At 48.8% G+C, this 24902-nt stretch overlaps 2 protein-coding genes across 2 annotated transcripts; both read right to left on the minus strand.

Moving 5' to 3' along the window:
* Positions 1-3510: 3510 nt before the first annotated feature.
* LOC142821279 (olfactory receptor 6C75-like) lies at positions 3511-4467 on the minus strand. Its single transcript, XM_075912123.1, has one exon. The coding sequence runs from the start codon at positions 4465-4467 to the stop codon at positions 3511-3513; it is 957 nt and encodes a 318-aa protein (XP_075768238.1).
* A 15955-nt stretch (positions 4468-20422) lies between these two features.
* Positions 20423-21379, minus strand: LOC142821280 (olfactory receptor 6C75-like). Its single transcript, XM_075912124.1, has one exon. The coding sequence runs from the start codon at positions 21377-21379 to the stop codon at positions 20423-20425; it is 957 nt and encodes a 318-aa protein (XP_075768239.1).
* Between the last annotated feature and the right edge of the window lie 3523 nt (positions 21380-24902).

Below are 24902 nucleotides of genomic sequence, written 5' to 3' on the forward strand. Positions count from 1 at the left end.
TTTCCAACCCAATGCATCAGGAAAAGGGGTCACTCAGTAGGAAACCCTCTGCTCCCAGCCTGGCAAAGTCTCCTCTTCCTGAGAAGATAGGACTCAGGCAGACACAGCGTGTGTGTGAGAGAGAGGGAAAGAGAGAGCGGGCTCTTCCCCAAGTATGGTATAAACTCAGGCCCCCTCTCCCCCTTCATGGTGAGAAGGGAAATACTTTGAGATCCGTGAATCTAACACTGCGAGGTGCACTTTATCAATGCCCGTCCTTCTAGTGGCTCTTCCCTGCCCCGTCTGCCATGGACCAGTATTCTACTGTGATTGTGGGCCGCAAAACTGAGCAGTGTCCCTGCAGCTGTCACGCCAGGGCTCCAACAAGGGGAAAGAAGCTCCCCTCTCTGACTTGAGATCCCTTGTGCCTGCCTCCCAGGTCCACATCGCTCCCGAGATGCATAAATACCCACCTCCCTGCTCCATTTGCATTGCCCCTGACAGCGAGATTGGTGGGGTTCTGCCAGAAAGCGCGAGGAGGGGCACGGCCCCCGCCTTGGCCAGAGTCGGAGGGTTCATAGAAAGGGACAAGAGACTCTGGTTTACACCAGGAGAGTGAGAGGGAAACAAGCCCAAACCGTTCCCGTGGAGTGACTCCCGATTTCCACCACACGAGTGAGAAACAATTCAGCAGCAGCCCCTGTGTCAGTACAAATAAGGCCCAGGCTCCAAAGGGATCGGACACCGTTTTAATTCACACACGTTTCCTTAATCTGAAGTCCAGGCACCAGATCTCTGTGGTGAATTTTCATCTGAAAACCTGGGTGCGGCCAAATCTCTTATTGGCCCAGCTCTTTGTCACCTCTCTCCGCTGCAGCCGTGGGCTGGCCTTTGCCCACTAGGAACTAGGCCAAAGGGTCCAGTTTTGCAGCACTGGGAGAGCAGTGACAGCCCCTGGATTCAGATCGGGGAAAAGCCCAGGAGTCAATTCATTCTCCTCTGGGCAACACCTGGGGAACTGGTGTAAATGGGACGAGAATCAGAGCCAGTGGGCAGAAGGGTTTCCAGCATCTCAGCAGAATGGGGGACACAAATACTCCTGGCACAAGAAGAACAGGGGAGAATTGCTACATATCACACTTCAACTGTAACCAAAACCTGCTGCACACGGCAGAGAGGCACGGTTATAACACAGGATATGTCTGCACTACAGCACTAATTCATATGGGACCTGTTCCATGCCCCTGATCATTTAGTTGCCCTCCCCTCTCCCACCCTCTCTCTTCCCCTCTCCCACCTCCTTTTCCCAGTCTCCCCGAGTTTTGTTCAATAAAGAGAGTTTCTATTTTTGAACACAAGTGTCCTTTATTATGTACATCAGGAAGGGGGAATAGAGAAGGGTAAGTGGAAGGAGGTGAGAGAGGAATGGGGTATGAGCCCCCGATAGGGAGGACTGGGGTGGCTCTGCGGGCTCCTCGGGGTGGCAGCTCTCCTGCAGCCCCCCGATTTACCCACCCCACCCCCGAATGGCAGCCTGCGGCAAGTACAGCTGGGCTGATGGCCGAGTGATGTGATGTGCCGAGTGTGGGCACTCAGGGCACTCCAAGCCAGGACTGCTTTGCAAGCGGGGAACCCCTGAGAACTGTCTGTCCGGGGTGGGGGTCGGGTCCCTTTAAGCACAGCCCTCGGCTAGCCTGAGGCAGCAGCTCCACACTCTAAGTCCTAACCTGATGCTCTGCCGGCACTGCTTCCGGTCAGCCTTAACTTCGGTTCAGGGTCCACTCAATGTGGACATGCTAGTTCTAATTAGCAAAATGCTAATTCGAACTAGTTTTTAGGTCTAGATGCACTAGTTTGAATTAGTTTATTTCAAATTAACTAATTCGAATTAGTTAGTTCGAATTAGTGCTGTAGTGTAGACATACCCAGATTTCTTCCAGCTAACTCACCTGAGGGCCCAATGGGGCAGGTGAGCTCACATTAAGCATTGGGATGGAAGGGGGACTCCGTTCTCACATTGAGCTAAGTGGCCAGGGTGATGAAGTGGGAAGTCAGACAACCCTCGTTCCAATTCCCCCTCTGCTGAAGGGTGGGAAACTCTCTGCATAATCTGGTGTGTGGGGCTTCTCCAGTGTCATCAGTTAAACTTTTTAAATGTTGAATAACTAGTGAAATAATCCAGTAAGGAAAACCGGCAATATAAGAATGACTCTACCACCTGGTAGTTACAGGACTCCACTTCTTCCTGGGTGGCCTGTAGAAATAAATACACAAAATGCCCCAAAATAATAATCACTGTTTCAGAACTGGCTTTGTTCATCACTTCTAGAATTAATGTGAAAAACTGAGAAAGATGTGTGCAGAGTTGTGCAAGTCCTTACTTGATAGCTCCAGAAAACTGTTCCTAGATAGAAAGACAGCAAGAATATTTGGGTGAAAATTTGCAACATTGGAAATTAACTTTAGAAACCCAGATGTCCAAGAGAGATCTTGGAGTTATTCTGAATAGTTCCCTGAAAACATCCACTCAGTGTGCAAGTGCAGTCAAAAAAGCAAACAGAATGTTGGGAATAATTTGAAAAGGGATAAAGAATAAGACAGAGAACATCTTACTGCCTCTAATTAAGACCACATACTATGCCCACGTCCTGAATACTGTGTACAGATGTGGTCACAAAAGAGATCTATTGAAATTGGGAAAGTTATAGGAAAAGGCAACAAAAATGATTAGGGGTTTGAAATGAGTCCCATATAAAGAAGCTTAAAAAGACTGGTATGTAAAAAGTGAATAAGGAAAATATATTTACTTATTCCCAAAATAATAAGAACTAGGGGTCACTCAATACAATTACTAGGCAGCAGGTATAAAATGAAAGGAGGATTTTCTCCACTCAGTACACAGTCAACCTAAGGAATTCCAACTCAGAGGATGTTGTGAAGACTAGGAGTTTAATAGGGTTCAAGAAAGAGATAAGTAAATTCATGGAGGTTAGGTCCATCAATGGTGACTAGCCAGACTGGGTAGGAATGGTTTCCCTAGCCTCTGTTCTTTTGGAAATGAACGAGATGAGAGGAATCACGTTATGATTACCTGTTATGTTCCCTCCGGTTATTTCAAGAGAAAACCCTCCTTCTGAAATATCCCTTATTCCTCATACAAAGAGGTTTAAGGGTTATTTCGGAAGCAGGGTTATCTCCCGAAATAATTGCATCTAAACAGTATTTTTAATTTAAAATAAAGTATTTGGAAGTAGCGCCCGTCCACGAATATGGAAATGAAGTGCGGGATATTTACATCCCATCATTACATAGTGGTTTCATTTACAATATTAAATGTCTACATTTGCATCCCTCCCTCTAAACAGGGTGCAAGTTTAGACATACCCAGAGAGAGTCAAAGTGAGTGGAGGTGAGGGAAAATGGGCGTTGAACAGAAATTGGAACGTAGGGAGACATGCACCAAGAGAGATTTCCAACTGTCAGGAAATACGTCATTTCATCTCTATTTTACAATATGTTAAAATGCACCTTTCACACTCTGTGCCTGTGTCTGAAAGCAGCCAGTTTCTCAGTAGCTGTTCTCAGGGCCTGACTGACCTCCTTGTTCCTCAGACTGTAGAGGAAAGGGTTGATCAACGGTATCACGATTCCATTCAAGACAGACAATAATTTGTATTGGAGTGGGGGAGGTCTGAACACTGGGACCACATAGTTTATAATTACACACACATTGAAAACTGTAACCACAATGAGCTGAGAGGAGCAGGTGGAAAAGGCCTTTTGCCTCCCAGTGCTGGAGCGGATCCTCAGGATGGAGATGATGATACAAGTGTAGGATGCCAGGGACAGTAGAAAATTCATAAACATCAATATGATAGACACATAATTTGTCCCGATTGACAGTTTGTCGGCACGACCACAGAATGAGTTTGTGGCTGAAAAATCACAAACCAAATGATCAAATTCTTTGGGACCACAGAATGTTAATTGCAAAATTAACATTTCCAGCATGATACTGTAGGAAATGGCGATTATCCAGGCCCAGGCCACCATGTGGCAGCAAACCCTGCCGTTCATCAGAGCAGGGTAACGGAGGGGATGGCAGATCGCTAGGTACCGGTCAATACACATGGCCGTGAGCAGATGACATTGTGTAGTGGAAAAGATAACACCGAAATGGAATTGCACATAGCAGTTCTGCAGAGAAATGGTTCTGTCCCCAGTCGCGAGACTGCCAATCAGCCTGGGCAGGGAGGTGGAGACGGAGCAGATCTCCACAGCAGATAAATTGGCCAGGAAGTAGTACATGGGGGTGTGAAGGTGCCGATCAGCCACCACTAGCACAACGATGAGGAGATTCCCAGCCACAGCCACCAGGTAGATCACTAGGAAGAGCAGGAAGAGGAGGGGCTGCAGTTCAGGGTCATTCTCAAAACCTACGAGGATCAGTTCTACAATGGGTGTTTGATTTCCTCCTGGATTCTCCATAATTCATATCTGGAAACACAAAAGCATCAGTTACACCGTGAGCACATGCAGACAGGTTGTGCTGTTTGTTGCCTGGCTAGGAACCTGGGATCTGTAGCTACATGCTGCTGTGTCTCCTCTCTGAAATAGTTAACTTGTAAATCTCCAGAGGAGGACTCATTTCAATTAGAGGCAGAGCTTCCAATAGTTGTGAGCCTGGAACATCTAATTTACATTTTTGTACTTCCTCAGACCTGCTGAGGAACAAACCCAGAGAAAGGATGAACTGGAGCAGGATTGTTTGGGGTTTTTTATTGGTCCAGATTAAGATTCTCGTTCACACATTCACTGACAATTGGGTGGCAGATCAGATCAAATAGTGGAAGGAAATTGTCACAACCATACATACCAAAGGATACAATTAAAAAAATGAACACATATGAAAAGGGCAAATCAAATTTCAGACTCTCTTCTCAAACCCTATGCAACCAAAACCCCCAGCTATCTGCGAGATACTACTGACTTCCTAAGAAAACTACAAAACATCGATAACCTCCCCGATAACACCATCCTTGCCACCATGCATGTAGAAGCTCTATACACAAACATCCCACATGAAGACGGATTACAAGCAACTAGAAACACTATCCCAGAGGACAGTACTGCCAATCTGATAGCAGACCCATGTAACTTTGTTCTCACCCACACTTATTTCCAATTTGAGAACAACATATACCTCCAGATCAGCGGCACAGCCATGGGTACACGCATGGCCCCACAGTATGCTAATATCTTTATGGCTGACCTAGGACAACGTTTCCTCAACTCCCGTTCCCTTTTACCCCTTCGCTACTTATGCTACATCGATGACATCTTTATGATCTGGACGCATGGCCAAGAAACACTGGAGACATTCCACAGAGATTTCAACAACCTACACCCCACCATCAATCTCAGCCTGGACCACTCCACACGAGAGATCCATTTCCTGGACACCACAGTACAAATCAGAAATGGAAAATTAGATACCACTCTCTACAGAAAACCCACTGACTCGTACAGTTACCTACATGCTTCCAGTTCCCATCCAGAACACACCATTTCAGGATCTCATCCAAGCATTTATAAACTTCAACTACTCACCTGGAGAAATAAAAAAGCAAATTGAAAGAGCCAGACGAATACCTAGAAACCATCTACTTCAAGACAAACCCAAGAAAACCAACAATAGAACACCACTTGTCATCACCTACCGGCCCCAACTTAAAACTGTCCAACACATTATCAATAAACTACAGCCTATACTGGAACAGAATACTGAACTCCAAGAGATTCTGGGAGACAAACCCATAGTCTCCTATAGACAACCATTTAACCTCAATATGATTCTTACCAACAACCACAGGACATACCACACTAATACCAAACCTGGTACCTTCCCTTGCAACAAAACCCGTTGTCAGCTTTGTCCACATATTCACTCTGCTGATACCATCATTGGACCTAACCAGGTGAATTATAAGATCAAGTACACATATTCCTGCGCATCCAGAAATATAATTTATGCTGTCTTGTGACGAAAGTGTCCGTCTGCTTTGTACATTGGACAAATGTCTCAGACACTTCGCCAAAGGATCAATGCCCACAAAACAGATATTAGGCAGGATCACAAAGAAAAAAAAGTTTCTTGCCATTTCAACAAGAAAGGACATTGTCTCAACGACTTGATTACCTGCATCCTGCTTCATAAGCCTTTCAAGACTGCACTTGAAAGAGAATCCTCTGAATGCTCATTCACGCTTAAATTCAACACTTTACGCTTAGGTTTGAACAAAGAATCTAATTACCTTACCCATTACAAAGATAGCTTCCCCACCTCTAATATCATTAGCTCACAGATAATTACCTTCCCCGCTCCCATCCTCCTTCTGTTCTAAATTTGATTTGTCCTTTTCATATATGTTCATTTTTTAAAATTGTACCCTTTGGTATATATGGTTGTGACAATTTATTTCCACTATTTGATCTGAGGAAGTGGGTCTGGCCCCCGAAAGCTCATCACCTAATAAACCCTCTTGTTAGTCTTTAAAGTGCTACATAGTCCTGCTTTTTGTTAAAGAACGACATGTCTGAAGAGCCAAGCAGTTAATGACAAAGAGGATTGTGCCCCTAAATATCTCCATAAGGGTTTTTCAAAGATGTGATTTTATCAACTTCGGGCACAAACTACTTCATTGTTCCAAACAAGCTCCGGCAGACACGTGTATCACTCTACTGCGCAGGGCACAAGGTACACTCTTTTTGCCAGTAAGTTCAGATCCTGGCAGTAAACGGGTTCAGTCTGTTAAATGGCTTCATTAGCACTCAATGACTCTGTGACCGTTTCAGTGTTATGCTAACAGGTGAGGCAAGATGAAAAACATATTTCACTTTTAGGATAATAGATGCTCTCAGAGGCGGCACTCTGGCCTGGTGTGGAAACCTACAGGGTCAGAGCAGAGATAGAAAGGGTGGACGCGTTGGGCTCTAAGACCCAGGGGAGGCATTGCCTTCCTTTGCCTCTTACACTTGCCCCATATTAGAGTTTCCTCTTCTTCCTCTTCCCCCCTGCCCATGTGCCCAATGTCTGTAAAGCGTGGGACAGAGACCAGAGCTCAGGAGCCAAAGAACTCAGCTGGTCTGTTCTGAACTTCCTGGTGTGTGCTAAAGACACTGTCTCTCATACACTTCTTTAACAACCAGCACACAGACAGACACACACACACACTCTTCGTGTTTCTCTCTGTGACACACACAAGCACACTGTCTCGGTGTCTCTCACACATACACACCCAATGTTTTCTTCTCCTCTCACACATATCTCTTTCTCCCACACATACCAACAGTGACTTCTTCTGTCTCTTTCACACTCACCCCCATCACTTTCTTCTGTGTTTGCTGTTACTTCCCAACACACACATCAATTCCACATTAATTTTATGCTTTCAAGCAGCTGTCATTATCGCTTTTTGACTGCTCTGGGCATTTCACAATTCTACTGCACTCTCCTGCTCAATTGAACTTCTCTAGGGAGTCAGTTCTGAAATGCTGAGCTAGTCTTGGCTGGAGTATGAATCTCTGTGTTAATATCACAAAAGTATTGATTGCATAGACAGGGCTGTTTTTCTCCTAGGGGCAGACATCTACATGTTACCTCAGTATGGGCGCATTCAACAACATTCTCTACATACAGAGATGGAAAAAAAATAAACAAAAGGGAACGTTGGTGTCAGGGAACATGCCGGCTATGTGGGATGGGACAGAAGGAGGTGGATTTCTGTACTGCTGAACATAAACCATCTCCTCAGTCTAGGTCCCCGGAGCTGTACAACCCGGCTCTGGCCTCATCACTGAGCAGTTGAAGTGAATTGCCAAGTTTGCCCTCTCTCAACGTGGAGAGGAATAAGCCCTCATCTACTAAACAAACGGAGATTTTTTTCCAAACACTTCATTTTAAAGGCGCATTCGATTACTCCACAAACGAGTTCATTAATTAGTAAAGGTTACATTAAGTGATGATAAAGGCTATCTAAGAGAGCGAAGCAGTTTGCCAGAGATAAGTAAAACTAGAAATTAAGTATAACAGGCTGGTGACATAGACAGTGAATGAGCATTTCCTCACCCTGACAGAGGGAGCCGGCAGGAGGGCAGGATCTCAAGGCGAAGGCGCCTTTGGTTTGCAGCTCGTGTGTCTCGGGTTTCCAATGTCCTTCAGTCTTGGTCAAGCATCGTCCCAGCTCATTCTGCGTTTCCCTGCTGTTTCCAGGAGTCCCCTTGTGTGGGGATCAGAAATCAACGGATGAGATCACTCCCTGCCTTATATAAGGTTGGAGAACCCTTTGTTCTCACACTCGATTCCCACATCAGTGTGTGGCTAAATACAGAAGTCCCAAGATGGAGTCCAGCATCATTTCTCCTGGTGCCCTGCCCCGGAGAGTGAGAAGGACCATTACTGACAGACTCTCCAGAGTGTCTTTGGCAGCCTAACCTGGGGGGAGAGAAACTTCTCCTCCGGCCTATAGATTCCCCCAATGACTCATTAACATGAACAGGCCCTTCCCAACCACCTCTCTCCAATGAAAACATCTTGCCAAGTGGGAGCTACCCAAGTGTATTCACTCCTCCCCAGTCTAGGGTTACATAGGGATGAACAACGCAATAGCGAGCAACAGATCAAACAACATGAGACCTTTTCTCGCTGCATCCTTTGCGTAGGCCTGGAGCACGTGTCCACTAGGAAATGGGCCAAAATGTCATCAGATTTTATGATACTTAGACTGAAGCAGAAGCCCCTGGATTCATGTCAGTGAAGAGCCCAGTTGAGTGTTCGAAGCCCCTTGCGCTCGCCTGTCTGCAACAACTGGGGAATTCAGAATTTAAATCACTGATGTGTAAACACAACCCAAGAATTCCTGGATGGACTCTAAGCGTTGTGTTCAGTAATATATCCCACTGGGGTGAACGTTTTCAAAGAGGACCTTTGGGGATTCATTAACAGCAACCCTGTTTGTATGTTCTGAAATACTGAAAGAAAGTTGTCGTGAGTTTTCAGCAGCATGACCAAATTGTTCTCTGTAGTAACTCCTCTCTTTTCATTGCTCTTACACCAGGGCTATGTCTGAACCCAGGTCCTTTCAGTCACAGAGAATTGGAGCCCCGTTCTGATAACAGAAATGCACTGGAGTAAATGGAATTGCTCTTTGTTTACACTGACGTTATTGAGAGGAAAATCTGGGCAATTGCTCACACTCCTAAGTCTACCACTTCACAGTAAACACGACAGTCAAAAGGAGAACACTGAGGAATTTCAGTCCTTGTCACCAGCCCATGCTGCTGATGGAGGAGAGGCAGAGTTCCAACAGAGATCGTGGAAACAATCACAGAGCTGGGAAACCGGGATTAGAGGCCTGGTCCCAGAGGCACACATGCACACACACTGTTTTCTTCCCCTTCTTCAGGCTGTCGAGGACAGGGTTGATCCAGGGTATCAGGACTGCGTACAAGACAATATTTTACACAGGACCGCAGGAGGTTTGAACAATGGAATCACATAGGTTATAATCAATCCCCCTTAGTCCAACCTCCGTGCCAGAGGCTACACGCGGCATGGAGGAGGTAGCTCGAATTAAAGATCCTAATTCAAACTAGGGTTACTCTGCTTGCCTTCCTTACATTACCTAGCTCGAACTAACAAGACATACCCCTATTGTTTGACCGGATGTCATCCTGCCTGTAGCTGGGGTGGCCAATGAGGAGGTGGAGATGCCACTCGCTCGGATGGGGGGCAGAGCGACGATGGGCTGGGAAGAGAAGGAGCCTTGATGTGTGGGCAGGGGGGGCCATGGAGCCCTGGCTGGACCCCCGACGGGCTGCTCCGAACCTCTGCCCGCTAGCAGTGGTGGATATAGGGCAGGTGAGCAGGGCGGCCAAACCAACCTGATCTCCTTTTTAGAGAAAGTAACAGATTTATTAGATAATGAAATGCAGTGGCTCTAATCTACCTTGACTTTAGTAAGGCATTTGATACAGGACCACATGGGGAATTATTGGTTACATTGGAAACGACAGAGATTAATATGAAAGTTGAGGTGGATAAGCAACTGGTTAAAGGGGAGACTACAGCGGGTCATACTGAAAGGTGAACTGTCAGGTTGGAGGAAGGTTACTAGCGGAGTTCCTCAGGGATCAGTTTTGGGGCCAATTTTATTTAATCTTTTTATTGCTGACCTTGGCACCAAAAATGGAAGTTTCCTGATGAAATTTGCAGATGACACAAAGTTAGCCGGTATTGCCAATTCTGAAAAGGATCGGGATATCATACAGCAGTTGTCCCCAACCTTTTCAACTTTTTGGGGCGGGGCCATTCATACGCTGGGCACCCGGGGATGCGGCCACACACGCACCCCGGGGTGGAACCACCCATACGCTGCATGCCCAGTGCCAGCGCCACCCATGCGCTGCACTCCCGGGTCCGGCGCCTGTCCTGTGCCGCACACCCAGGGGCGGGGCTGCCCATACGCCACGTTCCTGGTGCCGGTGCCGCTTCTGTGCCACACACCCAGGGGTGAGACCACCCACAGTTATCCCCAACCTTTTGGGGCTGCCGGGTACCCTGGGCGGGGCCACTCACAAGACATTGGTGAGACCCCGTTTGGAATACTGTGTGCAGTTCTGGTCTCCCATGTTTAAGAAGGATGAATTCAAACTGGAACAGGTACAAAGAAGGATCACTAGGATGATCCGAGGAATGGAAAACCTGTCTTATGAAAGGATACTCAAGGAGCTTGGCTTGTTTACCTTAATGAAAAGAAGGCTGAGGGGGGACATGATTGGCTGAATCATAGAACTGGAAGAGACCTCAGAAGGTCTTCAAGTCCAGCCCCCTGCTCTAGGCAGGACCAATTCCAACTAAATCAACCCGGCCAGGGCTTTGTCAAGCCGAGACTTAAACACCTCCAGGGATGGAGACTCCACTACTTCTCTAGGTAACCCATCCCAGTGCTTCACCACCCTCCTAGTGAAGTAGTTTTTCCTAATATCCAACCTGGACCTCTCCCACCACAACTTGAGCCCATTGCTCCTTGTTCTGCCATGTGTCACTACTGAGAACAGCCTCTCTCCATCCTCTTTGGAACCTCCCTTCAGGAAGTTGAAGGCTGCTCTCAAATCCCCCCTCACTCTTCTCTTCTGCAGACTAAACAGACCCAAGTCCCTCATCCTCTCCTCATAGGTCACATGCTCCAACCCTCTAATCATTTTGGTTGCCCTCCACTGGACCCTCTCCAAATCGTCCACAACCTTTTTGTAGTGGGGGGCCCAGAACTGGACACAATACTCCAGATGAGGCCTCACCAAAGCCGAATAAAGGGGAATGATGACATCTCTGGATCTGCTGGCAATGCTCCTCTTAATGCAACCTAATATGCCATTAGCCTTCTTGGCTACAAAGGCACACTGTTGACTCATATCTAGCTTCTCATGCACTGTAACCCCCAGGTCCTTTTCTGCAGAACTACTACTTAACCGGTTGGTCCCCAGCTTGTAACTATGCTTGGGATTCTTCCGTCCCAAGTGCAGGACTCTACACTTGTCTTTGTTGAACCTCATCAGATTTCTTGTGGCCCAATCCTCCAATTTGTCTAAGTCATTCTGTACCCTATCTCTGGCCTTAAGCGTATCTACCTCTCCCCCCAGCTTAGTGTCATTCGCAAACTTGCTGAGGGTGCAATCCATCCCCTCATCCAGATCATTAACAAAGAGAGGGTACGATTACACTACAACGCTAGTTCGAACTAACTTAGTTCGAATTAGTTAATTCGAACTAAGCTAATTCGAACTACCGTGTCTAGAACTAAAAACTAGTTCGAATTAGTGTTTTGCTAATTCGAACTAGCGCGTCCACACTGATTGGAAGCAGGGGGGCATTTAAGGGCAGCTGAAACTGGTTCTGGCAGGGCATCAGGTCAGTAGTTGCTTTGTGTGGCTGCTGTCTGAGGCTATCTGAGGCTCGTGCTTAAAGGGACCCCCCCTGGATAGTCTCTGTGCCCGTCTGTGTCGGTTCTTCCCTTCGGGGGGGGGGGGGGGCAGGTGGCAACATGGAGCCACGGCTCGCCCTGCACCTTCTGGTGCACTTTCTGGACTTGCTGCTGCAAGCCTGCCACCAATGGCTCGAGGCTGCCTGGCACCACCTGGGGAACGTCAGCCCCCTGCATCTCCGCGTGGCCGCCCTGGGGGCCATGGAGGAGCCGCGGCGGCGCCCCGGCACCGGCGTGCCCCGCTGCGTCTGGCGTCTGGACCCCAGCAGCGACTGGTGGGACCGCATCGTCCTGGAGCGCTGGGACGACCGACAGTGGACCCAGAACTTTAGGATGAGGAGGGAAACCTTCCTGGAGCTCTTCGAGTGGCTCGCCCCTGCCCTGCAAAGAAGGGACACTCGCATGAGATCCGCCATCCCCCTCCAGAAGCGGGTGGCCATCGCCCTATGGAAGCTCTCCACGCCGGACAGCTACCGATCCGTCGGGAACCAGTTCGGCGTGGGGAGATCCACCGTCGGAGCGGTGCTCATGCAGGTAAGGTGCTCGTCGGCCACCGAGCTGGGGGGGAGGGGGGCTGCGAGGAGGGGATGGGCCGCCCCAGGGACAAAGGGGGGGGCGGGAGGAGGCGAAAGCGCCCCACACCGGAGGGATCGGGCTGTCCCGGCCGTACTACACGCCGCCAGGGGGGTTGCTTCCGGGAGTGGGGCGCGGGGCACTGCCAGGACACGCACGCTCCCAGCCACCCGGGCGCCCCACTGATTGGCGCTTTGCTGTGTCTCTCTCCGCAGGTGGTCAAGGCCATCTACCGGGTGCTACTCCGCAGGGTGGTCCGCCTCGCCGACCCGGACGCCGTCATCCGGGGATTCGGCGCCCTCGGCTTCCCCAACTGCGGGGGTCCATCGACGGGACTCACATCCCCATCCGTGCCCCGGAACACCAGGCGTCCCGGTACGTCAACCGCAATGGGTACTTCTCTGTGATCCTGCAGGCCGTGTGTGACCACCGGGAACAGTTCACAGACATTAATGTGGGCTGGTCCAGCAAAGCACACGACGCACGGGTGTACCGCAACTCCTCCGTGTGCCAGCGGCTGCAGGACGGGACCTTCTTCCCCGACTGCCACATAAGGGTCGGGGACGTGGACATGCCCGTGTGCCTGGTGGGGGATGCCGCCTACCCACTGCAGCCCTGGCTCATGAAGTCCTACACGGGGCACCTCAATCCCTCCCGCCAGGCCTTCAATTCCATGCTGACCAGGGCCCGCATCGTGGTGGAGGGGGCCTTCGGGCGACTGAAAGCCCGCTTTCGATGCCTCCTCACCCGTCTGGACCTGGCCAAGCACATCAACCCTCCCGTGGTGGCGGCATGTTGTGTGCTCAACAATTTGTGTGAGCGGAAGGGGGAGGCTTTCCTGCCAGCCTGGATGGCTGAGGCTGACCGCATGGCTGGACACTACGGTCAGCCCCACACCGCCGCCGTCCGGGAAGCCCAGCGGGGGGCCGTCCGGATCCGGGAAACCCTGCCGGAGAGCTTCCAGGTGAAGGAGGAGGAGGACTGACCTCTCCCTGCATGCCCCACTGGGGCCTTCTTCCACCCTACCCCCCCTCCTTCCCCTTTCCCCTCCCTACCTACTGTCAAATAAAGACACCTGTTTTTCCAACAAAAATGTCTGTTTATTTCACAGAACTGGGGTGGAGGGAGGAAGAAATGAAGGTGGGAGAAGGGAGGGGGAAACCTGGGATGAGGGAGCTGGAAGGGGAGGGGAGGGAAGGGAGGAAGGGAAAGGAAAGCTCAGGGGTGGGAGTCCGGCTGCCTCTCCCGTCTCGCCATACTGTGGGTCTGGGGGTGTTGGTGGGGAATGGTTGTGGAGGGTGGGGCAGGAGGGACGGGGGGTGTGGAGGAAGCAGGAGCGGAAGTAGGAGTGGGAGCAGGGGGAGCAGGGGGAGAAAGAGGGGGAGCAAGAGGGGGAGCTGGGGGAGGAGGAAATGGGAAGCGGTCCAGCAGGCTCTGGAGGTGGCCTCGCAGAGCATGGCCCTGCTCCTCCAGGGCCTCCAGACTCCTCCGGCACAGCCTGAGGTCCTCCTGGACCCAGTGGTCCTGGAGACGGAGCTGTCGGTCCAGGAACCGGAGGTGCCGCCTCTGGTAGTCCTCCTTGTTCCTGGCTCTCCTGCTTGCCCGGGTGCGGGCGGCTGCTGCAGGCGGGGTGGTGTGCCCTGCAGGCCCAGGTGCTGCAGCTGTGGTGCAAGAAGACCAGTGGTCAATTACCCCAGGGGCCCAGGTGTGTGAAACCCAGCTCCCCTCTGCAAGGCCAGGGCCCCTGCAGGATCCCCAGCTGCTGCTCCGTGGTGGGCAAGGCCCAGGCGCACGGTCCCGGGGCTCCCTCTCGCCCCAGCCCCCCGTACACATAACGGGAACACGAGGGTACTCACAGGTGGACGCCTCCCCGGCCTCAGACGATGCAGGCGAGCGGCTCTGTGGGGTGCCTCGGGGGTCCCGGGTCCCGGGCAGGCTGGCGGCAGGCTCCTGGCTCTCAGAGCCCTCTTCCTCCTCCTCTGTGTCCAGGAGCGGTCCCTCTGCCCCGGGATCAATCACGTCCCGGGGGGCAGGGACGGCATGAGCCACCAGGAGGAGGTCCAGGGCATGGAAGTGGGGGCAGGCCTCCGGGTCGGCCCCTGGCAGGCAAGCCCGGGAGTAGGACGGCCGCAAGTCCTTAATTTTGCAGCGCACCTGCTCCCGGCTGCGCTGGTGGCCCCTGGCGGCCAGGCTGGCAGCCATGCGTCCGTAGACGGCCGCGTTCCGGTGGCTAGTGCGGAGATCGTGGACATTGGAGGCTTCCCCCCAAACCTCGATGAGGTCCACGATCTCCGCACTTGACCAGGCGGGCGCCCGCCTTTTGCGCCCCCAGGCAGGCTCCTGGGAGCCGCCAGGCTGGTCCTGGGGAGCAGTGGAGGGCTGGGAGCCCTCGGATGGCTGGCTCATCCTGTGGCAGGTGCAGGCTGTGCAGGCACGGGTGCTTGCAGCCTTGCAACTGGCACAAAGTGAGTAGCCAGCCCGTGGCCCTTTAAGGGCTCCGGGGCCGGGAGGGGGGCAATAGAGTTTCCCTGGTGTTGGCCAGAGTGGCCACCAGGGAAACCTGGGAATCCTTAGCCTCCCACTAGTTCGAATTAAGGGTCTACACAGACCTTAATTCGAACTAGCTAGTTCGAACTAGGCGTTAGTCCTCGTAAAATGAGGTTTACCTAGTTCCAACCAAGTGCTCCGTTAGTTCGAATTAAGTTTGAACTAACGGAGCGCTAGTGTAGCGCCTAGGAAAATTAGTTCGAACTAACGTACTTTTCAGTGTAGACATACCCATATTGAACAAAACCGGTCCTAGAACTGAACCTTGGGGCACTCCGCTAGAAACCGACCACGATCCTGACATCGAGCCATTGATCACTACCCGCTGGGCCCGACCTTTTAGCCATCTTTCTATCCATCTTACCGTCCACTTATCCAATCCAGAATCCCTTAACTTGTTGGCAAGAATAGTGTGGGAGACCGTATCAAAAGCCTTGCTAAAGTCAAGGTATATAACATCCACTGACTTCCCCATGTCCACCGAGCCAGTTACCTCATCATAGAAGCTAATCAGATTGGTCAGGCACAACTTTCCCTTCGTGAATCCATGCTGACTATTCCTAATCACTTTCCTCTCATCCAATTGCCTCAATATGGATTCCTTAAGGATCCCTTCCATGATTTTTCCAGGAACCGAGGTAAGACTGACCGGCCTCTAGTTCCCTGGATCATCCTTCTTCCCTTTTTGAAGATGGGCACTACATTTGCCTTTTTCCAGTCATCCGGGATTTCTCCCGATCTCCACGACTTTGGGGGACATGAGGAGGGGCATGATTGCTCTCTTTAAATATATGAGAGGGATAAATACCAGGGAGGGAGAGGAATTATTTAAGCTTAATACCAATGCGGACACAAGAACAAATGGATACAAACTGGTTAGTAGGAAGTTTAGACTTGAGATTAGATGAAGGTTTCTAACCATTAGAGGAGTGAGGTTCTGGAACGGCCTTCCAAGGGAAGTAGTGGGGGCGAAAGATCTATTCGGCTTCAAGATTAAACTAGATGGGTTTATGAAGGGGACGGTTTGATGACATAACATGATCTTGGTAACTAATTGACCATTCATTATCAGTGGGAAATAGGTCAATGGAGGGATGATAGGAGTTACTATAGAGAACTTCCTTTGTGTCTGACTGGTGAGTCTTGCCCACATGCTCAGGGTTTAGCTGATTGCCATATTTTGGGTCGGGAAGGAATTTTCCTCCAGGGTAGATTGGGGTGGGTGAGATTCTGTGGCCTGCACTGTGTAGGGGTCGGACTAGATGATCATAATGATCTCTTCTGACCTTAAAGTCTATGAGTCTATGAGACCTTCCCATAGCAGTGGGCCAAATTCACATCCCCCATGTCAAGTCATCAGGTGAGGTGAATGTTTTCCAACCCACTGCATCAGGAAAAGGGGTCACTCAGTAGGAAACCCTCTGCTCCCAGCCTGGCAAAGTCTCTTCTTCCTGAGAAGATAGGACTCAGGCAGACACAGCGTGTGTGTGAGAGAGAGGGAAAGAGAGAGCGGGCTCTTCCCCATGTATGGTATAAACTCAGGCCCCCCCTCCGCCTTCATGGTGAGAAGGGAAATACATTGAGCTCCGTGAATCTAACACTGCGAGGTGCACTTTATCAATGCCCGTCCTTCTAGTGGCTCTTCCCTGCCCCGTCTGCCATGGACCAGTATTCTACTGTGATTGTGGGCCGCAAAACTGAGCAGTGTCCCTGCAGCTGTCACGCCAGGGCTCCAAACAAGGGGAAAGAAGTCCCCCTCTCTGACTTGAGCTCCCTTGTGCCTGCCTCCCAGGGCCACATCGCTCCCGAGATGCATAAATACCCACCTCCCTGCTCCATTTGCATTGCCCCTGACAGCGAGATTGGTGGGGTTCTGCCAGAAAGCGCGAGGAGGGGCACGGCCCCCATCTTGGCCAGAGTCGGAGGGTTCATAGAAAGGGACAAGAGACTCTGGTTTACACCAGGAGAGTGAGAGGGAAACAAGCCCAAACCGTTCCCGTAGAGTGACTCCCGATTTCCACCACACGAGTGAGAAACAATTCAGCAGCGGCCCCTGTGTCAGTACAAATAAGGCCCAGGCTCCAAAGGGATCGGACACCGTTTTAATTCACACACGTTTCCTTAATCTGAAGTCCAGGCACCAGATCTCTGTGGTGAATTTTCATGTAAAAACTTGGGTGCGGCCAAATCTCTTATTGGCCCAGCTCTTTGTCACCTCTCTCCGCTGCGGCCGTGGGCTGGCCTTTGCCCACTAGGAACTAGGCCACAGGGTCAAGTTTTAGGACTCAGAGTGTGGAGCTGCTGCCTCAGGCTAGCCGAGGGCTGTGCTTAAAAAGACCCGACCCTCAACCCAGACAGATGGTTCTCAGGGTTTCCTGATTGCTTTCAGTCCTGGCTTGGAGTGCCCTGAGTGCCCACACTCGGCACATCACAGCGCTCGGCCATCAGCCCGGCTGCACTTGCCGCAGGCTGCCATTTGGGGAGAGCAATCGGGGGGCTGTCAGGATCCAGGAGGCCCTGCAGGAGAGCTTCCACCCGGAGGAGCCTGCAGAGCCACCCCAGTCCTCCCCATTGTGGGCTCGTGCCCCATTCCTCCCTCACCTCCTTCCACTTACCCCTCCCTAGTCCCCCTTCCTGATGTACAAAATAAAGGACACGTGTGGTCAAAAATAGAAACTCTCTTTATTTAACAAAACTGGGGGGAGGGGATTAATCTCTGGGGAGACTGGGAAAAGGAGGTGGGAGAGGGGAAGAGAGAGGGTGGAAGAGGGGAGGAGGAAACCTGGGAGGAGGGAGTTGGAAGGGGGAAAGCAGGGGAAGAAGGAGGAGGGGAAGTATAAAACTATGGTACGCCATATCTTCAGGACTGTGTGCAGATGTGGTCTCTTCACCTCAAAAAAGATGTTTTGGCCTTTGAAAGGGTTCAGAAAAGGGCAACTACAATGATTATGGGTTTGGAACAGGTCCCGTATGAACAGAGGCTAAAGATACTGGGACTATTTAGCTTAGAAAAGAGGAGACTGAGGGGGAATATGATAGAGGTCTATGAAATTGCAGCAGGGGAGGTTTAGATTGGACATTAGGAAAAAATTCCTAACTGTCAGGGTGGTCAAATATTGGAATAAATTGCCAAGGGAGGTGGTGGAATCTCCCTCTCTGGAGATATTTAAGAACAGGTTAGATAGACATCTGTCAGGGATGGTGTAGACAGAGCTTGATCCTGCCTTGAGGGTGGGGGGGCTGGACTCGATGACCTCTCGAGGTCCCTTCCAGTCCTATTATTATTCTATGAAATCATGAATGGTGTGGAGAGGGTGAATAAAGAAAAGTTCTTCATTAGTTCCCATAATAGAAGGACTAGAGGACACCAAATGAAATGAATGGGCAGCAGGTTTATAACTAATAAGAGAAAGTTCTTCTTCACACAGCACATAGTCAACCTGTGGAACTCCTTGCCACAGGAGGTTGTGAAGGCTAGAACTTAAAGAGTTTAAAGAGAAGTTAGATAAAGTCATGGAGATTGGATCCATGGAGTGCTATTAGCCAGGGGGTAGGAATGGTGTCCCTGGCCTCTGTTTGTGGAAGGCTGGAGATGGACGGCATGAGAGAAAATGCTTGGTCATTGTCTTTGGTCCATCCCTTCCGGGGTATCTAGTGTTGGACGCTGTCGGCAGACAGGTTACTGGGCTAGATGGATCTTTGGTCTGACCCAGAGTCGGGGATCTCACTGGACCTACTTGATTTTTATGCTAACCTGCTCCTGGGTTGGCATGTGGCGTTTGGCGGCCATGCTGGCAGCTATCTTGCCCTATACGGCCACATTCCTGTGCCTAGTGCGGAGATAGTGGACATTGGAGGCTTCCCCCCAAACTTCATTGAGGTCCACGATCTCTGCACTTGACCAGGCGGGCGTCCGCTTCTTGCAGCCACGGGAAGGAAAACCGGCAATATAAGAATGACTTTACCACCTGGTAGTTAGAGGATGCCACTTCTTCCTGGGTGGCCTGTAGAAATAAAAACACAAAATGCCCCAAAATAATAATCGCTGTTTCAGAACTGGCTTTGTTCATCACTCCTTAAATGAATCCGAAAAACTGAGAAATCTGTGTGCAGAGTTGTGCAAGTCCTTACTTGATATCTGTAGACAAATTAATCTAAGCTGAGTCAGTAGGTTCCAGTGTTACTAGATAGAAAGACAGAAAGAATACTTGGGCCAAAATTTGCGACTTTGGAAATTAACTTTGGAAACCCAGATGTCCGAGGGAGACCGTGGAGTCATTGAAAACAGTTCCTGAAAATATCCACTCAGTGTGAAGCGGCACTCAAAAAAGCAAAACAGAATGTTAGCAATAATTTGAAAAGGGATAGAGAATAAGACGGAGAACACCTTATTGTCTCTAATTAAGACCACAGTATGCCCACATCCTGAATGCTGTGTACAGATGTGGTCACCTCATCACAAAACAGATCTTTTGAAATTGGGAAAGTTATGGGAAAAGGCATCAAAAATGATTAGGGGTTTGGGTCCCATATAAAGAAGGTTAAAAAGACTGGTATGGAAAAAGTGAATAAGCAAAATTTATGTTCTTATTCGCCCAATAATAGGAACTAGGGGTCACCAAATAAAATTAATAGGCAGCAGGTTTAAAAGAAAAGGAGGTTTTTCGCCACTCAGTGCACAGTCAACCTGTGGAACTCCTAAAGACTAGGACTTTAATAGGGTTCAAGAAAGAGCAAGATTAATTCATGGAGGTTAGGTCCATCAGTGGTGACTAGCCAGACTGGGTAGGAATGGTTTCCCTAGCCTCTGTTCTTTTGGAAATGAATGAGAGGAGAGGAATCACGTTATGATTACCTGTTGTGTTCCCTCCAGTTATTTCAGGAGAAAACCCTTCTCCCGAAATAACCCTTATTCCTCATACAATGAGGTTTAAGGGTTATTTCGGAAGCAGAGTTATCTCCCGAAATAATTGCATCTAAACAGCATTTTTAATTTAAAATAAAGTATTTGGAAGTAGCGCCCGTCCACGAATTTGGAAATGAAGTGCAGGATATTTACATTCCGGCTTCATTTACAATATTGAATGTCTACATTTGCATCCCTCCCTCGAAACAGGGTGCAAGATTAGACATACCCAGAGAGAGTCAAAGTGAGTGGAGGTGAGGGAAAGAGGGGTTTGAAGAGAAATAGGAACGTAGGGAGACATGCACCAAGAGAGATTTCCATCTGTCAGGAAATACGTCAGTTCATCTCTATTTTACAATATACTAAAACGCACCTTTCACACTCTGTGCCTATGTCTGAAAGCAGCCAGTTTCTCAATAGTTGTTCTCAGGGCCTGTTTGACCTCCTTGTTCCTCAGGCTGTAGAGGACAGGGTTGATCAAAGGTATCAGACTTCCATAGAAGACAGACAATATTTTGTATTGGAGTGGGGAAGGTCTGAACACTGGGACCACATAGTTTATAATTACACACACATTGAAAATTGTAACCACGATGAGGTGGGAGGAGCAGGTGGAAAAGGCCTTTTGCCTCCCAGTGCTGGAGCGGATCCTCAGGATGGAGATGATGATAGAAGTGTAGGATGCCAGGGACAGCAGAAAATTCGTAAGTGCCAATATGATAGACACATAATTTGTCCCAATTGACAGTTTGTCGGCACGACCACAGAATGAGTTTGTGGGTGCAAAATCACAAACCAAATGATCAAATTCTTTGGGACCACAGTATGTTAATTGCAAAATTAACATTTCCAGCATGATACTGTAGGAAATGGCGATTATCCAGGCCCAGGCCACCATGTGGCAGCAAACCCTGCCGTTCATCAGAGCAGGGTAACGGAGGGGGTGGCAGATCGCTAGGTACCGGTCAATACACATGGCCGTGAGCAGATGACCTTGTGTAGTGGAAAGGATAACACCGAAATGGAATTGCACATAGCAGTTCTGCAGAGAAATGGTTCTGTCCCCAGTCGCGAGACTGCCAATCAGCCTGGGCAGGGAGGTGGAGACGGAGCAGATCTCCACAGCAGATAAATTGGCCAGGAAGTAGTACATGGGGGTGTGAAGGTGCCGATCAGCCACCACTAGCACAACGATGAGGAGATTCCCAGCCACAGCTGCCAGGTAGATCACTAGGAAGAGCAGGAAGAGGGGGGGCTGCAATTCAGGGCCATTCCCAAACCCTACAAGGATCAGTTCTACAATGGGTGTTTGATTTCCTCCTGGATTCTCCATAATTCATATCTGGAAACACAAAAGTATCAGTTACACCGTTAGCACGTGCAGACAGGTTGTGCTGTTTGTTGCCTGGCTAGGAACCTGGGATCTGTAGCCACATGCTGCTGTGTCTCTTCTCTGAAATAGTTAACTTGTAAATCTCCAGAGGAGGACTCATTTCAATTAGAGGCAGAACTTCCAACAGAGGAGAGACTGGAACATCTAATTTACATTTTGTACTTCCTCAGACCTGCTGAGGAAGAAACCCAGACAAAGGATGAGCTGGAGCAGGATTGTTTGGGGTTTTTTATTGGTCCAGATTAAGATTCTTGTTCACACATTCACTGACAATTGGGTGGCAGATCAGATCAAATAGTGGAAGGAAATTGTCACAACCATATATACGAAAGGATACAATTAAAAAAATGAACACATATGAAAAGGGCAAATCAAATTTCAGACTCTCTTCTCAAACCCTATGCAACCAAAACCCCCAGCTATCTGCGAGATACTACTGACTTCCTAAGAAAACTACAAAACATCGATAACCTCCCCGATAACACCATCCTTGCCACCATGCATGTAGAAGCTCTATACACAAACATCCCATATGAAGATGGATTACAAGCAACTAGAAACACTATCCCAGAGGACAGTACTGCCAATCTGATAGCAGACCTATGTAACTTTGTTCTCACCCACACTTATTTCCAATTTGAGAACAACGTATACCTCCAGATCAGCGGCACAGCCATGGGTACACGCATGGCCCCACAGTATGCTAATATCTTTATGGCTGACCTAGAACAACGTTTCCTCAACTCCCGTTCCCTCTTACCCCTTCGCTACTTATGCTACATCGATGACATCTTTATGATCTGGACGCATGGCCAAGAAACACTGGAGACATTCCACAGAGATTTCAACAACCTACACCCCAGCATCAATCTCAGCCTGGACCACTCCACACGAGAGATCCATTTCCTGGACACCACAGTACAAATCAGAAATGGAAAATTAGACACCACTCTCTACAGAAAACCCACTGACTCGTACAGTTACCTACATGCTTCCAGTTCCCATCCAGAACACACCATACGATCCATCATCTATAGCCAAGCCCTTCAATACAACCGCATCTGCTCTAATCCCACTGACAGAGACCAGAAAGTTCAGGATCTAAACCAAGCATTTATAAACTTCAACTACCCACCTGGAGAAATAAAAAAGCAAATTGAAAGAGCCAGACGAATACCTAGAAACCATCTACTTCAAGACAGACCCAAGAAAACCAACAATAGAACACCACTTGTCATCACCTACAGGCCCCAACTTAAAACTGTCCAACACATTATCAATAAACTACAGCCTATACTGGAACAGAATACTGAACTCCAAGAGATTCTGGGAGACAAACCCATAGTCTCCTATAGACAACCATTTAACCTCAATATGATTCTTACCAACAACCACAGGACATACCACACTAATACCAAACCTGGTACCTTCCCTTGCAACAAAACCCGTTGTCAGCTTTGTCCACATATTCACTCTGCTGATACCATCATTGGACCTAACCAGGTGAATTATAAGATCAAGTACACATATTCCTGCGCATCCAGAAATATAATTTATGCTGTCATGTGACGAAAGTGTCCGTCTGCTTTGTACATTGGACAAATGTCTCAGACACTTTGCCAAAGGATCAATACCCACAAAACAGATATTAGGCAGGATCACAAAGAAAAAAAAGTTTCTTGCCATTTCAACAAGAAAGGACATTGTCTCAACGACTTGATTACCTGCATCCTGCTTCATAAGCCTTTCAAGACTGCACTTGAAAGAGAATCCTCTGAATGCTCATTCACGCTTAAATTCAACACTTTACGCTTAGGTTTGAACAAAGAATCTAATTACCTTACCCATTACAAAGATAGCTTCCCCACCTCTAATATCATTAGCTCACAGATAATTACCTTCCCCGCTCCCATCCTCCTTCTGTTCTAAATTTGATTTGTCCTTTTCATATATGTTCATTTTTTAAAATTGTACCCTTTGGTATATATGGTTGTGACAATTTATTTCCACTATTTGATCTGAGGAAGTGGGTCTGGCCCCAGAAAGCTCATCACCTAATAAACCATCTTGTTAGTCTTTAAAGTGCTACATAGTCCTGCTTTTTGTTAAAGAATGACATGTCTGAAGAGCCAAGCAGTTAATGACAAAGAGGACTGTGCCCCTAAATATCTCCACAAGGGTTTTTCAAAGATGTGATTTTATCAACTTCAGGCACAAACTACTTCAGTGTTTGAAACAAGCTCCAGCCAACACGTGTATTACTCTACTGCGCAGGGCACAATGTACACTCTTTTTTACAGTAAGTTCAGATCCTGGCAGTAAACGGGTTCAGTCTGTTAAATGGCTTCATTAGCACTCAGTGACTCTGTGACTGTTTCAGTGTTATGCTAACAGGTGAGGCAAGATGAAAAACATATTTCACTTTTAGGATAATAGATGCTCTCAGAGGCGGCACTCTGGCCTGGTGTGGGAACCCACAGGGTCAGAGCAGAGATAGAAAGGGTGGACGCGTTGGGCTCTAAGACCCAGGGGAGGCATTGCCTTCCTTTGCCTCTTACACTTGCCCCATATTAGAGTTTCCTCTTCTTCCTCTTGCCCCCTGCCCATGTGCCCAATGTCTGTAAAGCGTGGGACAGAGACCAGAGCTCAGGAGCCAAAGAACTCAGCTGGTCTGTTCTGAACTTCCTGGTGTGTGCTAAAGACACTGTCTCTCATACACTTCTCTAACAACCAGCACACAGACAGACACACACACACACTCTTCGTGTTTATCTGTGTGACACACACAAGCACACTGTCTCAGTGTCTCTCACACATACACACCCAATGTTTTCTTCTCCTCTCACACATATCTCTTTCTCCCACACATACCAACAGTGACTTCTTCTGTCTCTTTCACACTCACCCCCATCACTTTCTTCTGTGTTTGCTGTTACTTCCCAACACACACATCAATTCCACATTAATTTTATGCTTTCAAACAGCTGTCATTATCGCTTTTTGACGGCTCTGGGCATTTCACAATTCTACTGCACTCTCCTGCTCAATTGAAATTCTCTAGGGAGTGAGTTCGGAAATGCTGAGCCAGCCTTGGATGGAGTATGAATCTCTGTGTTAATATTAAAAAAGTATTGATTGCATAGACAGGACTGTTTTTTTCCAAGGGGTAGACATCTACATGTTACCTCAGTATGGGCACATTCAACAAAATTCTCTCCATACAGAGATGGAAAAAAAATAAATAAAAGGGAATGGTGGTGTCAGGGAACATGCCGGCTATGTGGGATGGGACAGAAGGGGGTGGATATCTGTACTGCTGAACATAAACCATCTCCTCAGTCTAGGTCCCCGGAGCTGTACAAACCAGCTCTGGCCTCATCACTGAGCAGTTGAAGTGAATTGCCAAGTTTGCCCTCTCTCAACGTGGAGAGGAATAAGCCCTCATCTACTAAACAAATGGAGA

Source organism: Pelodiscus sinensis, chromosome 30 (genome assembly GCF_049634645.1).
Source record: "Pelodiscus sinensis isolate JC-2024 chromosome 30, ASM4963464v1, whole genome shotgun sequence".
NCBI classification, from domain to species: Eukaryota; Metazoa; Chordata; order Testudines; family Trionychidae; genus Pelodiscus; species Pelodiscus sinensis.

Bases quoted from the DNA above. Each gene is read 5' to 3' on its own strand.
- LOC142821279 (XM_075912123.1), bottom strand. From the start codon at position 4,467: ATGGAGAATCCAGGAGGAAATCAAACACCCATTGTAGAACTGATCCTC.
- LOC142821280 (XM_075912124.1), bottom strand. From the start codon at position 21,379: ATGGAGAATCCAGGAGGAAATCAAACACCCATTGTAGAACTGATCCTT.